The 16,176-nt window shown below is 42.6% G+C and overlaps 1 protein-coding gene across 4 annotated transcripts in view; it reads left to right on the forward strand.

Moving 5' to 3' along the window:
- DHRS7 (dehydrogenase/reductase 7) overlaps window positions 1–14,074 on the forward strand; it is a 36,328-nt gene extending 22,254 nt beyond the window's left edge. For 3 of the 4 annotated variants that reach the window (XM_068398616.1, XM_068398617.1, XM_068398615.1), the window contains 5 exons: window positions 4,391–4,497; window positions 5,496–5,735; window positions 11,388–11,510; window positions 12,987–13,202; window positions 13,869–14,074. In XM_068398616.1, the coding sequence (XP_068254717.1) occupies window positions 4,391–4,497; window positions 5,496–5,735; window positions 11,388–11,510; window positions 12,987–13,202; window positions 13,869–13,904 (722 nt within the window). In that variant the 3' untranslated portion in view covers window positions 13,905–14,074. Of the gene's footprint in view, window positions 1–1,846; window positions 1,974–4,390; window positions 4,498–5,495; window positions 5,736–11,387; window positions 11,511–12,986; window positions 13,203–13,868 lie in introns of all 4 variants that reach the window. The other variant, XM_068398618.1, reaches the window with a different exon arrangement.
- Window positions 14,075–16,176: the final 2,102 nt, after the last annotated feature.

Raw genomic sequence — 16,176 nt, forward strand, 5'->3', positions numbered from 1 at the left:
TGTCCACAGTTTACTTGGACTGTGTGCTGGTGAATAGTGAAACATTTGTCTTGGGTTAGCACCTAAACATTCCTGGAAATGTAAAAGTTGCAGCAGGCTACTATGAAAATCTGTCAAGGAGCTTCAAAAATGCACAACTCCTTATTTCTATTTTCTGATGCTTCAAAAAAACAGTCACTTAAATAGATATCTTCAAAAGGAAGCAAGGGACATAAGATAACAGTGTGGTTAAGTAGTAATCATGGCAAAATTCCAATGCTCTATGACACAGTGTTTAGCGGTCAGTAAAAGTATGCAGCTCCATTTGCGTCTTTGGCTGTTTGTTGTCATTGCAAAACTGATAACGTAGGTAGGCTGGCAGGAGCCATGATCCTGATACCCATTTTCAGGCAACGCTTGTATGAGAGTGCGATGTGCTAAGGAATATTCAGAAAGATTATTTCAATTGATGTGAACCAAGAGTACAGATTTACGTAAGATAATTTCAGCCTCTGCCAACTTGAAGTAACCCTGTGAATGTCTTAGCTGTGGTATATATGAGCTTTAAAGTCTTGTGTAGCCATGTGGTTTTCAAATATATGCTACTGAACTTTATTTAACTATAGGTCAGATTAGTAGGAATATAGGAAACTCTTTAGGAATGTAGTTACTCCATATTTTCTATAGCCAGCCTTTAAGTAGTGGAAGAGTAATTGGGCCCCCTTCCCCTCTTACCGTTCTTTTCTCAAGGCTGTATAAGCCCAGCTTTCTACTCCTTTCCTTGATTATTGTGTGCTAGACCCCCTAACTGCTTTAGTAGCTCTGTGCTATGCTCTCTCCAGTTTATCAGTATTTGACTTGAACTATGGGGGGTGTCCAAAATTGGACACAGTAATCTAGATGCAGTTTTTAAGTGCAGGCACTTAAAAGTCACTTCCCTCTGTCTGCTCTTGCCAGAGCAGCCCACTAGCATTTGTAATTGCCAGAGCTCATTGCTGACTTACGTTCAACTTGCTGTTGTCCTTCCATCAGGACCTCAGGTCTTGTTTGGAGAGCTGATACCTAGCCATTTGGTTGTTGGCCAGCAGTACTGCCTGGCATTATTCTACCCCAGGTGTGAAATTTTGCATTTGATGTCATTGAGCTTCATGAGGTTTGTCAGACGGTTTTTACAGCTTGTTAAGATGCCTCTGAATGGCAGTCTTCCCCTCCATCATAGCAACTGTTCCTTTAAAATTGATGTTAACTGAAAATTTGCTGAAAACCTGTGTTTGTCCCATCATCTGAGTCATTAATGAAGATATTAAGATGTTGATTGTGGAGAGATATCACTTATAACTGGCCACCAGTCTGACTTTGAATTGTTGGTTGCTATTCTTCAGGCCTGGTGATCCAGCCTGTTTTTCACTTGCATTGTAATCAACTCATTTAGACTCCTCATGTTTCCCCAATATAGCTTCAAGGATGCTGTGGAAGACAACGTAGAAAGCCACATAGTTAAGGTAAACAACATCCCCTTGTCCACAGAGCCAGTCATATCACAAAAAGCAGTTAAGTTGGTCAGGCAGTGTATGTCCATGCTAAATCCATACTGGCTTTTCGCAGTCACCTTCTTGTCCTTCATGTACTTGGAAATTGCATTCAGGAGCAATTGCCACATAATTTTCCCAAGGACTGAGGTTAGGCTGTGTGACATTTTGGTTTTCTCCAGTCACTGTGGAGCTATTCCACTTACCAAGTACCTTCCAAAGGTGAGTGACATTAGTCAGCTCTTGTAAATCTTGGATGTATGTATTGCCCTGCTTACACGGGCAGTTTGTCCCTAACTTGGTCTTCCTCTGATGTTGGTAGTATTTCTTTCCCCCAGAGTCTAGCCTCAGGACTGTGGGAGATCTGAGAGGAGATGTTGCCAGTGAAGACTAAGGCAAAGAAGGCAATGAGTACCTCATGCTTTTCTGTGTCCTTCGTCACTTCATCACCATCCCTATTCAGCAGTGAGCTCACTCTGTCTGTGATCTTCCTTTTGTTGGTGCTGTATCTATGAAGCTTGTTGCCTTTCACATTCCTCACCAGTTTCAGCTCTGAGTGTTGATCTTCCTGATTCCACCCCTGCATGCTTGGGCAGTCAGTCCACTTGCTTCCTGGGAGTCTTGTCCCTCCTTCCACCTGCATGTTTTCTTTTTGCAATTGAGTTCAAGAGCATTCTGTAAGGTGTGAGTAGTGTGGGATGGATTAAGATTGAGCTGCAACATGTTATATCAACTTGAATTTGGCTGAATTACATGGCATAATTGGAGCTAATATGCTTTAACATGCCAGCTGTAGATGCTATACACAGCAGCAACTTAACTAGATAATCTTCATATTAATGTCAGAAGCGAGTGCATTTATCTTGTTCAAAATTCAGAGACCCCACCCTCTGATACACGTTTATGCATTCTACACCGCTTAAAAGCTGAAGGAGAGAGAGAAGGAAAGTACCATAAAAGTTATGGTAATACCTGTTGAGTCCTGCGTATGCCAACTCAACACTTCTCTGCAGGAGAGAGAGAAAACAACTTGTATAACTTACATGGTTCCTGCAGGTGGCTTCTGTATTTCCCCCAGCTGCTCTCTGCAACATGGGTTGAATTTCACCAGTAATTTTGGAGGTTGTTTTCTTTCAAAAGCCCTAAAAAGGAAGCAAAAAAAGTTAGATGGAGGTTGTGTTTCTTGGTTTGACAATGCTCCAATATGATTGAAATATAGATAGGCCAAATGAATGACAGACAATCTATAAATTATAGAAAAACAAGGGGAAGAGTGGATGGTAGAAGTGGTTTAGAAAAAGGGTAACAGGAATGTTTGAAGTGTTGTAAAAGCTGTTTGAGGAATGACTAGACAAGGATTCCTCACCCTAGAAACGAAGTAAGGAGGCTGATAGAGATGTATGGTCTGAGTGCTTTGGGGGGTGGAAATCAGACTGAACTACTGATTGCACTGAAACAAGAACTAGGCCTCTGGTTTGATATTTCCTGAAGTCAAAAGCTGCTTACATCATATAAAAGAGCACCTCCTTCCTTACCAGCAGTCTATGTTTCTTCGTCTGCTTTTTTCTTTCCCCCCCATGTAGCTTTCTTGGCTGGGTTGACCATGTGGTCTTGTTAATCCATGGCAGAAACACTCCACATCCTGGTAGGCTTCAACTCTGCAAATCTGCTTGAGGGAGCATGAGGTAGAGTGTGTCTCTGAGAGGGCAGTTTGAACTACATGGATTTTACTGCTGTCTTTCTGGAAGAAGTGGAGGGGAAAATGCATGTGGAGGGGTTGGAGTGAGCAATAAATGGAAATACTAGTAGCTTTAAACTAGGCAGATAGGTTTATTATAACCAGTAGCCTAAATACTAGTGACTTTTGAACAGAGGCAACTTACAGATTTAAGTAACCTCCTTATTTGTACATCACTGTAAAGACAAAGTTCAACCTTACCTGTGTATGCAAGAAGTGGTAATTAAAAAATCAGGGCCTTAGGCCCTCTGAAGAGGGCAACTGCTTAAAGGGGAGCAGGTACACTTAGTTGTGGCTACGAATCAATTTAGAAACAAAAATAGCACTATCAAACTAGTATAAATAAAGTTTAAAAATCATGTTATATGTAGTTAAAAAAAATGGAAAGATTAACATTGAAGATTTTATTTCTGTGAATCATCTGCTTCAAAACCCCAGGGCAGCAAATCACTGCTCAAGAAATACTTTCTATGGAAAAGGTCAGTTGTTCTGAAGAGACAGTGGTAGAAACACTCAATGTGAAGGCTTGAACTTGTTGACAGCTGACTTTTATTTCAGGAGATGGATATATTAAAAGCTGTCAGTTAAAAAAAGACCTTCTCCTTCTGCCTCCTCCAATAATTCTCCAATAATCTAGCTTCTCTAGACTTTGACTCATAGCTACTCATGTATATATGTTGTATTTTGGGTCTAAATTGTACTAGTCTTATTGTCAGGAATAAACATGCTTGACCAGTTAACATACAAGCAGAGTGTCAAGGCTGCCAATATGCTGTGCTCTTGAATGGCTCAGTGAAAAATTTCTGTATCGAATAATCCTGTTGCATGTTACTCACAACTATTGCAATTTATTTGGAGAATTGAATTGTCTATATTGTGCTACACAAGCTTGGTTAATAAAGTCAAGCTTTTCACAAGCAAAAACATAATGATGAGAAAGGAAACACTTGGTAGAATCAGATTAAAAATGGATTCTATGTGGAGATCAAAATGAAAACAAAGCAAGCATTTTATTTCCAACTTAATGTTACAGTTTCTTGGTGCCTTTTTAGTGAAAATGTGGTGTTTAAAAGCACATTACATTTCCCACAGTTGTCGTGTTAGCAATCTTACTGGTTCCCATTCACTTTATGGTTGTTTTTAGAGATTAGCAGCTTGAGTGAAAAAGAGATCCTTGTTCTGCGTCTTGACTTGACTGATAGAAGCTCTCATGAAGCTGCAACCAACAGTGTTCTTAAGCATTTTGGCAAGGTAAGGTGTGCTTCTGGGGTTAAACTTCTTTTTCTTCTCTGTCTCCTATACCTGCATTTATGGTCGTATTTCACTTTTATTCTATTGTATGGTAAATTCACCAGTGTCTACATCTTTCTCAAGTTTCAGTATTAAACTTGCCAAAAGTACCTGAATTTTCATCCCTTTTGTTGCTTGCTTCTGGGTTTCAGCAGGCTTTACAGAGATGCAGCAATGAACAAATAATCACTGATCATTACCAAGAACTAAAAACTCACTTGATTGATGTCACTGAATTTCTGGACCAACTGTAATAATCCTCAGCTGTATATTTAGGGCTTCAAGTTGTGTATGAAAGTCAGAACCTTTATTTTGTAGTTTCAGTAATGCATGTAATTTGGGTTCAGAGCCATATGGGATAAAACTGGACACCAGGCACAATTGTTTTCCTTGTTTTCTAGATTGCTAGTCCAGGGTACGTAGCTAAAACAATAGCAGTCAGATCTAACTAATGTTAAGTGCCATCTGCAAAGCTTCAAGCTAGGCCTTTAGTCCACATTTGATATTTTGGTTTCACAGTGAAATTATTGGTACTAGAGTTGTTTCTTCCATTCTGTACTCTAGTTGGTTTCTGGTTTTGCATAAAACATGTTTTCAGAGGTCACCTTGCAGGACCTGAGCGTTGCTATTTGCTACAGTGCAGTAGGGTTAAAAAAACGTGTGGAAAACAACTTTCCAGCTGCCAGTGTTCCTGTACTAGGACCTAACCTTGTTTGGCATCAAACACTGTCTTCCTGTTTTGTTGTCTCAGCTCAAAATTAGACAGCCCTCAACTCAAAGGAGAAGTCTAGTGTGGGAGAGCAACTGCTGGAACTTCTTCAGCAGCTGATACATCTTACTTGCATATGGCAGAGATGACACTAGAGGGAAGAGAATAATCACTTAAGAACTGCCTGAGGAAGCGCAAGTGTTAAAGGAAATGTGTTATATTAATATATCATTATTGTATCTTTCCTGAGATTGATGTTTTGGTCAACAATGGTGGACGTTCCCAACGCTCTCTGTTCGTGGATACGAACCTGGATGTCTACAGTGCCATAATGGAACTCAACTACCTGGGTACAATCTCTTTAACAAAACATGTCCTGAACCACATGATCCAAAGAAAAAGAGGAAAGATTGTTACCGTGAGCAGTGTGATGGGTATCATGGGAGCTCCTCTTGCGTCTGGGTACTGTGCCAGCAAGCATGCCCTGCAGGTAAGTTACATTTCTGAGATTAAGTCTTGATGTGTAATAGACCAGCATCAGTTAGTGCTGTAGCAGAGGACTTTATTCTGTGCAGAAAACACAAGTCTCCCCTGAAGTTTCACACAGCATATGTAACTTTCTCAGGTTTTGAAAGTCCTTTAAAATTCATTTACTCTGAAATGCAAAAAATGGCAGGTCCCAGTGTAAGTTTATTTTCCTGACTAAAATTCAAAATGCCATCTTGGTTGAGTCTAACCACTGTGTAGTTAAATTCCAGTGTGAAACACAAGACCTGAGCCTCTGGCCTTCACATGAAGGAATACTTAAATCAGAGGATTATTCTGTTGCATATAGAAGCCCTAATGTTCTCATCCTAATTCAGTTAGGGAGGAAAAGCCACTGGTGAGAGTTTTAAGACTACAGGAAGTAGTTTAGGACAGTAAAGCGAGAACAGTGAGTGGTAAAGCAGACTGCTTGGAGAAATGAGAATTCCTGATCTAGCTGGGAGCATCTGAACGAATCTTCTCAAGAGTTCTGAATCTTGCTGTGGGGTGAAGAACTGGCAGCTCATCATGTCTTAGGAAATTATCTTCTGTGTAACACTGAATTTTCAATATTGCTTGGAAAGAGTTTTTGAAAGTAGTCTCACTTGTGTAGCAAAACATAAAAGAAGAGGTCAGAAAAGTATCTGGGGAAAAAGACTGGCTGTATCATTGAGGAATTGTTTGTTTAACTAATAAATTTGTTTAGACGTATTTGTCTTTCACCACTGTTTGACTTCCTGCTAACATACGTTTTGATCTTAGTAAAATAAACTTCATCTGTGCTCAGTGATGGTTTGAAAAACAGGCACCTTCTTACTCCCTGCTGGATTTAAGCACATAAATGGGGTAAATACCTTTGCTTGAGCTATGGGATCAATATCTTTTTGACAATTTGACTAACAGCAACAAACATGTAACAAGTGGCTGACACTGCAAAGCCACTAGACACTTGAAAGGATGAAGATGTAGAAGACAGTGACAGGTCTCTGCTAATAAAAAGTTTTCAGTTAGCGACAGGGAGAGATCTGCTGCTCTTCATTTGAGTGGCAGCGATGAAATTGCCCATCAGAGGCCAGCTTTTGGTTTAAGTCTAGTAGATTTAAATTAGAAGAATGCAGTGAGCAGAAGCATGAATTCCGTCTATGCTCCTTTGTTTATTAAGCGTTCTTTCAGTTGACTTATCTTGGGGTGTGGTGTAGTTGGTCTAAGCATGGCTAATTAGTTGCAGAGCACAAGGAATTCACGTGGTGCTTTAAAAATGCTCAGAACTCTGAATTTCATGTTAAGATCGACAACATGGACAAAGCTTTAAAGAGATAGTTTACTAAAATTTCTAGATTAATTAAAATAAGCTAACTGAATTGCTTGTGTCTTTGTTAGCTTCTACCTCTACTCAATAACCAGGCCAGACTCCAAACCTCGTTTCTTGTTTCTTTCACAGTAATTCTGTAAATACTAATTGCAGGTGTAAAAACATGTGATTAGCAATACAGATTTTGAAAAGACTTGGTCTGAGAGTCTCTTACCAGTCTGGAGTTATGGCTAAATGTGGGCATGAAACCCCCAGAAACTAGAAAAACTTTTTTTAAATATCAAACTTCACCAGTACAGTTCAGGTAAAGGAAGTCTCTGAGATGGCAGTCCTCTTCAGATAGCCCAGTAGCCCATCTCTGGGGCTACAATGACCAAGAAGAAATGGCTAGAGAGAGGGCAGGGGAGAAATAAGATGAAGCATAAAGTGATGCTTTTCCTGTTGTGTTTTCCCAGCATGTATCAACCTGTATTCTAAGATCTTCTTGAAATGAAGATGCATTTTGGCCACCATCTATTAAATATATGTGCCTATCTGACATGAATTCATCTATTACGGTTTCTGTTTTGTGTTTTTTTTTTTTTAACTTGTGCCTTAACTCTACCACAGCTGACACAGTTAATGCTGCAATCTTAATTATGTCTTTTTCAAAAAAGTCCCTCCTTCTATTCTGTTTATTTCTTTTTTTATAGATTTCTTTTAAATCGCAGTTGGAGGAGGAAGGAAGGAAGGAATTATTTTAAAAATTAAAATTTGTTCTTGAAACAATCGCACTTTGATTTATGCCAACTGGAATTCTTCATAACAACGCTCTACTGATGAAATTACCTTTTATTTCAGTTCTGGGAGTGCTGTAAGAGCGTGAGTCAAGTCCATGGGAGTCTGCATCTGACTGATGCAGTTTCTCTCCTAGTGTGATGATGCTCATGGAGATCATGTGCCATTCATCTAGTTGTAATTCATATAATTGGTGGCATGTGGAGTGGATCGGAAATGGTGGCCTTCAAAATGTTCCTTAATCAGGAACTTGTCTCATAAACACATGGACTGCGCTGAGCAGCAACCGCTGTTCTCTTTGTTCAGTGTCAGGTCATTAGGGGAATTTCTAAATGTTTCTGTCATAGAAGTCAGTTCAGCCTTGCCTTCTCCAGCATCTCCTAGGATTTGGTCACTAAGCCAGAAAGGCCCAGAGATGGCTTCAAGCAGTTCCTGTTCCACTGACCCTGTGTCTGCATGTCAGAGCTGGCTTCAGTCTGGGCTTGGGGCAGATGCTCAGGTTCTTCCCCTGGCACTTGAGTTCCTTTACTGCTCCCAAATCTGGGTCTGCCCTGCCTGAATTTAAAGGAGAGTACTTGATTTTCTTACTTAGGAATTTTAAGCTTCTCTTCTGGGAGGAAGTGGAGGAATTTCTTACCACCTACCTTTGGATATCTAAGATATGTGCTGGAATCAGAACTGCTATATACTGTAGACAGAGCTTCCAGAGGGGACAGAGTATGTGAGATTCTGGTCCTCAAGAGGCTCTGTTCTGTGCATATCAGCCAGGATTTCAGCTGAGCAAATGTCCTGGCCACCCTGTGTTCCTGGTGAAGACTAACCTCTCCCATGGTGGTAAAAACTTGGAACTGCAGCACAGGGGAAGGAGGGGCCACACAAACCCCTTGAAGTGGAGGGGGATTGCAGAATGGCCACAGAGCAGAAACAGGAGCTTGCTGTGATCTCTGGCTACGTGCATTTCGTGGTCACAGCTGGTGCAACCCATTAATGAAATAGCACTGACTTTGACAGTGCTACTCAAACAGCGCTCTAAAAAAAGCCTAGCAGCCCTGTGCTCGGCTGCTGGGTAGACAGGATCTCCAAAGAGAACATAAGCTCACTGGACCGATGCTCAGCTTTTGGTGTCTTGCACCTTGCTCAGGTCAGCCAGGCTCCCTTTGTAATACTGGGAGAGAAGCAGCAATCTGAGTGGAGAGTGCCAGAGCCAGTGCCCTCCGCAGGAAGGTGTCTGGAGTTGCCTACAGAGCTGGCTACTGCTGTGTGGCTACTCAGGACTGCGGGCAGGTGCCCATTTTTAGGTAGAACTTGGATCCTAGAAGCCTCCCAGCATTTGAGCAGGTGTAGGTTCTTTGTCACAAGAGACCGAGCAATTTTTCTGGCTTCCTTTCTATCACAGCATTCCCAGACACACACCCTTCCACCTCCTTGACTCCTGCAAGTCCATCTTGAGTTTGTGCCCTTCAGGCAAAATGGGAGTCAGTTCTGTTCCTCACCATCCCAAACCACCAGGGAGTGATAAGGGAGCGTGGGCTGGGAGAGCTCGCGCTTAGTCCTGCTCATGCAGTTCAGTGTTGATGGAATAACTCACGATTACCCAAAGGAGGGAAGACAGCTGTGTAGGCTACTGTTCAGATGGTGTTTCTAGGAGAGCCTGGGCTTCCCGTCATTGCTGTGGTGAATAGGATACAAAGCACTTGTGTACACGGAGCAGTGCTGTGTCTTCCCCTGGCCCAAGTGGCCATGCTCATGACATGCTGCCTCCTTCTCCCCTTTGGGGTCTAGTGTATTTTTACTGGTTACTTTTTCCTCAGCTGAACTGAGGGCACAACTTTTGTGACAGGGCTGCACAACTTGGGGGTTGAGGGGCTTTTCTGAGAGAAGCAGGCTCAGGACCCCTTGGGGAAAGGAGGGGGATGTGGGAAGTGCAGGTCTGGGTTGTGGCATTAGCCTAGAGTGGTGGATAAAGCACAGCTGTATTGGTGCCACATCTGGGGGTGTGCATCGGGGGCGGAGGAGGCTCCTCCCCGGGCAGGAGGTAATCTAGGGGAGGGTCTGGGGTTTTTATCCAAACCAGCTGGGTGGTTGGCAGATCTGAGCTGCTTCCTGATGTGTCCAGAAGCAGACTTCTGGGCATACAAGTGTCTTTATGTTAGAACTTACTCCTCTAGAAGTTACACATCTCCAGGCTTTGATACCACGCTGTGAAGATCTGTTGCTAGATATAGGGCGTGCAGGTACTTATAACTTGAAATACATGGTCAGCGTTTTTACAGAACGTAACTGCAAAGCCTGTGTGCAATTTATAAGGTGGAGTTAGTCACCAGCCATTGGGAAATTGGAGCCTGTGTCCTTGGTCATAGGTGTGCACCGGTGTGCAACCCATTGCCTAGCATTAGTGAATTGTCCCAGTTGACTATTTCTGTGTCATCACAGGAGCATATCTGGCTGATTTTAGCCCCGTGTTGCAATATAGTTCAGAGCTCTGGGTCAGCCAGCCCTCTTCCCAAGCTGGATGGGAGTACAAATTATAAATTTTTACTACAGTGGGAGAAGTTTATCAGCCTGTGCTCACTCTCTGTCTCTGTTGTGACACAAAAGGATGTGTTAGAATAAATACAGGGAACTGTTATTAACCAGGTCAAAGATAAGACATGATGTGGTGTTTGCTAAATTATAGCTCTGTCCTGCTTGATCAGCAGCTTTGGTAGGAAGCACCTTCCCGAGTTGTTCATGTTCCCTAGAATAGTTGCTGTCTAAATGTGAATTGCCACAGAGGTTAAGATGACTTGTACCCTGTTAGCTGAAAGAAAATACATACATACAGCTTTTGTAATTATAGTTTAGATACACTGGTAACATATTCCTGAGCTGAACTAAGATTTATATCTATGTGGATGCAAATTTCAAGCTCTGCAGTGAATTCAGTGGTGCTGAATTACCCCCTAAAATATCAGGGTGCACCTTTGACTTAATAAGCTGCAAAGTTTTCCTCCTTCTCTTGCATAAAACCAGTGCCACTTACTCAACAGAAACAATTTAAAATCTTTAATGTCACCACAAAGAGCAGTTCACCTGCAAAAGATAATTTCCAGGGTATTGCAGTTCTTACAGTTGGTGGCACTTCCACCACCAGAACAGCGAGGCTGGGTGCTTGTAGCCCAGGCTAACTCCAGTGGGAGCTAAAGATGTGCAGTGTCTCCAGTCATGAGCCCTCACGACGCTCTGTCAGTGGGACTTGTCCTCAGTCCAGGGACAGCAGAATCTGGCTGTGGTTTAGAGAAGTTATTGTGATATATAAATCACTGAAGAATCCATCCTTGACTTCTCAAATACAATGATGTCTGTAACTGCAGGTAAAATTTTAAATTAGCCATGGAACACAAAAAGTCAAACAAAGCAGTAGGAATTGCTTTTAGTGGAATGCTGCTGTCTTTGCCATATAGAATTAGAATGAAAATATGTAGTCAGTTAAGCCTTGTGATGTGGAAATATGGCAAAGGAAGATTATATGAGAGTCTTTTCTTCTAGGGTTTTTTTAATTCTCTTCGGACTGAGCTGACTGACTACCCTGAGATAAGTATTATCAACATATGCCCAGGACCTGTACAGTCTAAGATTATACAAAATGTCTTTACGGAGAATCTTGCAAAGGTAAGGACTTGGTTCTGTTGTGATAAATCTAACTTTGCTGCAGGCCCGGTGATCCTTTCGTGGTTTTCTTTTCTTTTTTTCCTCCTAGCAAACACTAACCTCATCTTCTTCCCAAGAAATGCTTTGATTGATGCAGAACCATGTATAATCTTGTAGTTCTTCGTGGCATCAAGTCCATATCAAATGAAAATAAAGTTTGAGAATTGTTCTGCCCTCTCTGCCTCCATCATGTACAATCCAAGTCGAGCAAAATTTACTGTACAGCCACCCTGCTGCCGTTTTGGGGGAAAGGCCAGGATTTTCTGGATGGAATTCTGTGTGCGGAATACTATCCTTTCTGCACAGGTAGCTTTTTGTTTGCCCTAGTCACGATGTCCCATGTTCAGTTGACGCCGTTGTTGGCAAAGCCCCTGGAGTCAGCTGACGGGAGGCTGCATTCTTTTCCTGTTAGTGATTGTTCAAGGAGAAAAAGCAAAACCTTCCAACCGCACAATTGCCTTTAATAAAGGCTGTCTAACAAAGTAGCTTGCAAAAATTGCTACTATGAGACATCCAAATGTAATCCGTCCTAAATTCAATCGATTTAAAGCTCAGGATAACCCACCAGTGTGTGGGGGGGAATAATCTCCTATTGTTGAATCAAGGTCTGAAAGGATTTTTGGCTTGCAAAACTTCTCTGAAAGAAAAGATGTGCTTTTTGAGCAATCTGGAAAGCTTGCAAAACAAACTGCTCAGATTTCAGCATGGTAAAAGACTGAGGAGGAAGACTGAATCTAGACTAGAATTGCTTTTGCTCTGGAAAATAGAAGAACAGATTGATAGAGCAGTCTGTTACTGCTGGAGTGAAAAGCATATAACTTCACAGGGCTGTGGCTTACGTTCGTTAAGAGATATGACGGGACAAGATTTGAAGTAAGACATCCCTGTCACTGAAGAAGCCAGTTGCTTTTCTCTTGTTTGAGACGGTTGCCCGCAGAGCAGAGCTGGCAGGAATATTCAGTTAATGGGGAATGTGGCCTCATCTACTAACTTGGTTACTGAGTAACTTGTAGCATATAATGGGGTGGGCAGCTGGGAATGGGAAAGTTCCCATTTCTCAGAGCCCTCAGCAGCAGAACAGATAACCTGATAGATCTGTTTTAGAATAAAGTAGAAGCCATGCTGAAGCAGGACAGAGTTTGGAGATCCATTGTTTTAACCTTCTTTGATCTATCAATTGAGGTATTAATTAAAAGGGTGCTTTATTTAAGCATGTGTGCTAAAGCCAAGGTGGTTGGTGTTCCCACACTGAAGAGTAAAGGATGAGCATAGTGAAGGCTGGGCTCCACACCCCGTCTCTGCTGTACTGGCTGGGTTACTCTACTTGTGCACAGTGAGGAAACTGGGAGGAGTGTGTCTGTTGCACATAGCCTGGCCCTTTCTCTCCCACTAACAGAGGTCTAGTTCTGATCCCCCCTCTCTTTCTGTCCCCTCCAGTCCCTAGAGAACAGCGGTGATCAGTCCCACAAGATGCCAACTGACCGCTGCGTCCGGCTCACCCTGGTGAGCACGGCCAACGACCTGAAGGAAGCTTGGATCAGCGACCACCCCTACCTGGCTGTTTGCTACCTCTGGCAGTACGCACCCACGTGGGCCTGGTGGCTGATGAACAGAATGGGCAAGAGGAGAATACAGAACTTTAAGAGCGGAGTGGTAAGATTATTCCTCTCTTGCTTTTTTTCCCCTGCTGACAGACTCTTTAGCCTGTTGGGATGGCATTTGGGATCCCTTTCCTATTTCCCTAGCAGCTGATGCCAGGCCAGGCTCCATAGCTGCACGCCTGGTGGTCTAGAATTACTGCAGCCTGGTCACATCACAGAACAGTGAAGTCAGGACATCGTGTAGCGCCAAAGGTCTTGCTCTGATCTTCATCACACGGGCTGCAAGTTCAGATCTCGCCATGAACGCAGAGCTGAGCTATAAGTCAGTAGCATAAGTTATTTAATGCAACTTGAAATTAAGACTGTTGAAAACATCTGCCTTGGTTGTAGTTTTTAGTCATCTGAGCACCTCCCAGAAGTACATTAGGCAATACTGCTGTCACTCCCATTTACACCCCTGAAGACAGGTGTGTAGCACAGTGTTCTGGTCTTGTAATACTGCTTGGGAGATGGGATTTTTCTTACTGTGTTTTTGTTGAACTTGGTACAAAAAAAAACCCCATGTCACAGTACTCCAAAAGCAGGAAATGCAAAAATAAGGGTGGCACGTGCAGCATAAAGCTTCCTACTTCCACAACCTGTTTCAAGCAAAATAACACTGTGGGGAAAGGACTTAAATCAAGGGGGGAAATACTGATTTAATGTACTCTCACTCCAGGATGCCGATGCCTCTTACTCCAGAAAGAACAAGTAAGAACAAACATGTACAAAATCCTGCTTACGCTAAGGCTGAGGAACATCTTTCATATTGCGTGACTGCAAACAAAAGCTTTTTTTTATCTGTTGCCCCTTTGTCAACATGTAACTTGACAAATCTATCAAGCTGTATACAGACTTGACTAAATAAAAATCTCTTTCTAAACATACCTGTTTCATGTCAAACTCCCACAGGCTGAATTTTTTATGCTTACCAGAATTGAGACAGAAGAGGCCAGGCAGTATTTGTTTTTCTGCTGCTATGCCATTGGCAAATACTTGGTGAGCAGGCTAAAAATTACATACCCCCAGGATCCTGTTTCTGTCACTTCCATTCCTAATGGACCTTGAGCACAATAACCCCACAAGAAGAAGCTTGTGGTATAAAAGGGAAGGATGTCTAGTCTGTGTGAAGTGTTCCTTTGGGAAAGGAGATTATATTTCATCTCTGCCATCAGCCCCAAGGCTGCTGTACACATGGTCTGAGAACAAAATGTGTATCATCATCATGTGTATTTAGGGTTCAATCTCTGACCTTCTGGCACGACATTTAGAAGTACTTAATCTTTAGGTCTCTCAGCACTGCAGCAGAGCCCACAGTCCTCAGTCTGCTGGTTGTGTTGTAAAGGCTGAGGACTGGGCAGTGCATAGAGAAGCACGGAGGAAGGGAGAGCGATGGTGTAATTGTAGCCCCTGTCGTAGGCCAGACTTGGCCTTGCTCTGAACTTGGCACATGTTAAATCTATACAGCATCAGGGAGAGAGGAGCAGGGGAACGTTCCTGTAGCAGAACAGCCGCTAGCTGCAAGAAGGGGCATGGTATGAACGAGAAATCCATTTCACAGCAGATGGCTTACAAGGCACCAGGGCTAGTGTCAGAGCTGAACTAGGGCAGAGATGGCATTATAGGCAAGTTAAGCATGAAACAGAAGCCAAGTTCCCAGCTCGGTCAGAAACAGGCCAATCTCAAGGGTATGGGTGGTGCACTGGGCAGCAATGGCCCTGGGGAACTGAGGGCTGTACTTTTACTACCCCATTGACATCCAATTCAACCATTAGCGAGAAGTCCCTCTGTAGTGGTAACTCATCTGTACCTACAAGCTTGGTGACCTTCTTGCTGTTGACAAAGGCCTCAGCAATATTTGGACGTACCTCAGGTCACGCACTATCCAGTTAAAAAAATCTTACTTATATCATTGAGTGGTAATAAAAGAATAGCAGCCCATTAATAAATTATTGAAACTTTCCAACTGTAGCAAAGAATAAGCCAAGAGTGATGTTTGTAAGGTGACATTTCACAAAGATGGAAACTACTATCTAGAAAAAAAAAAAAGACTGATCAAATGACAACAAGTGTCTCGTCCCACGCGGTTCTGGAAGAACGGAAGGTTCATTTCACTTGCTAACAGAGCAGTTCCTATAGCACATTTCACAAAGCACAGTTAGAGAAGCAGCAGTAAGCCTGCGTGACAAAACACAGCTACTCTTAATACAACACACACGCAGATGATGTTCACAGGATGCTTTGGCTTCCATCCTCTAATCCACAGCAGGTTTGGTATATCGCACATAGCAGAAAGCTTGCGCTCCCATTTATATACCGTTTTCTCTGCTTTTTCCTTTCCCAAAAAAAAGTGCAAGGCTTTGTGCTCAAAGAGGAGCTCGCTTCTCCTGCTTGAGCTAAGGACAGTTGCTGCTAGACATGGAAACACCCACCTTCGTGGACTGTGCTGTTGTCCCCACCAGCACCAGAAAGAACAAGATGGAAGGAGCGACAGCAGAGATGAGAGGGACCAGGTGGTGAGGAAGTTGCCTCTTTCAGAGAGGAAGCTGATGTTCAAGGAAAATGAAGGGAGTAGACTCTGTCCAAAAAGGACAAAGCATTTGCCATTTGAAAACTTCACTTCCCTAACACTCTGTTCCATTGAACTGATTCCTGTTGCTTTACGGTACGTGAATGGGACAGAGGCAGTCTGCAGGACTCAAAGTATTTTTCTAACAAGTGCTCATTGCTTACTAGAGGATTTTTATCCCCCTTTCCTTGGGCCTTTACAAAAAAAACCATTAAAACTGATCTTGTTAAATAAAGGTTGTTCTCCAAAGCCACAATGATGGTGTCTTACACTTACCTTTGTGTGATGACCGTCACAATCTGCAGACAAGACCAGGCTTGAAGGTGCTCTAAATTCCTGATGATAAATCAAAGAAATGCTCCAAAACAGGCCACAGTACAAGAGCACGCAAGCAAAACACCACACTTCATGGGGGCCC

Source organism: Nyctibius grandis, chromosome 4, assembly GCF_013368605.1.
Source record: "Nyctibius grandis isolate bNycGra1 chromosome 4, bNycGra1.pri, whole genome shotgun sequence".
NCBI lineage: Eukaryota > Metazoa > Chordata > Aves > Nyctibiiformes > Nyctibiidae > Nyctibius > Nyctibius grandis.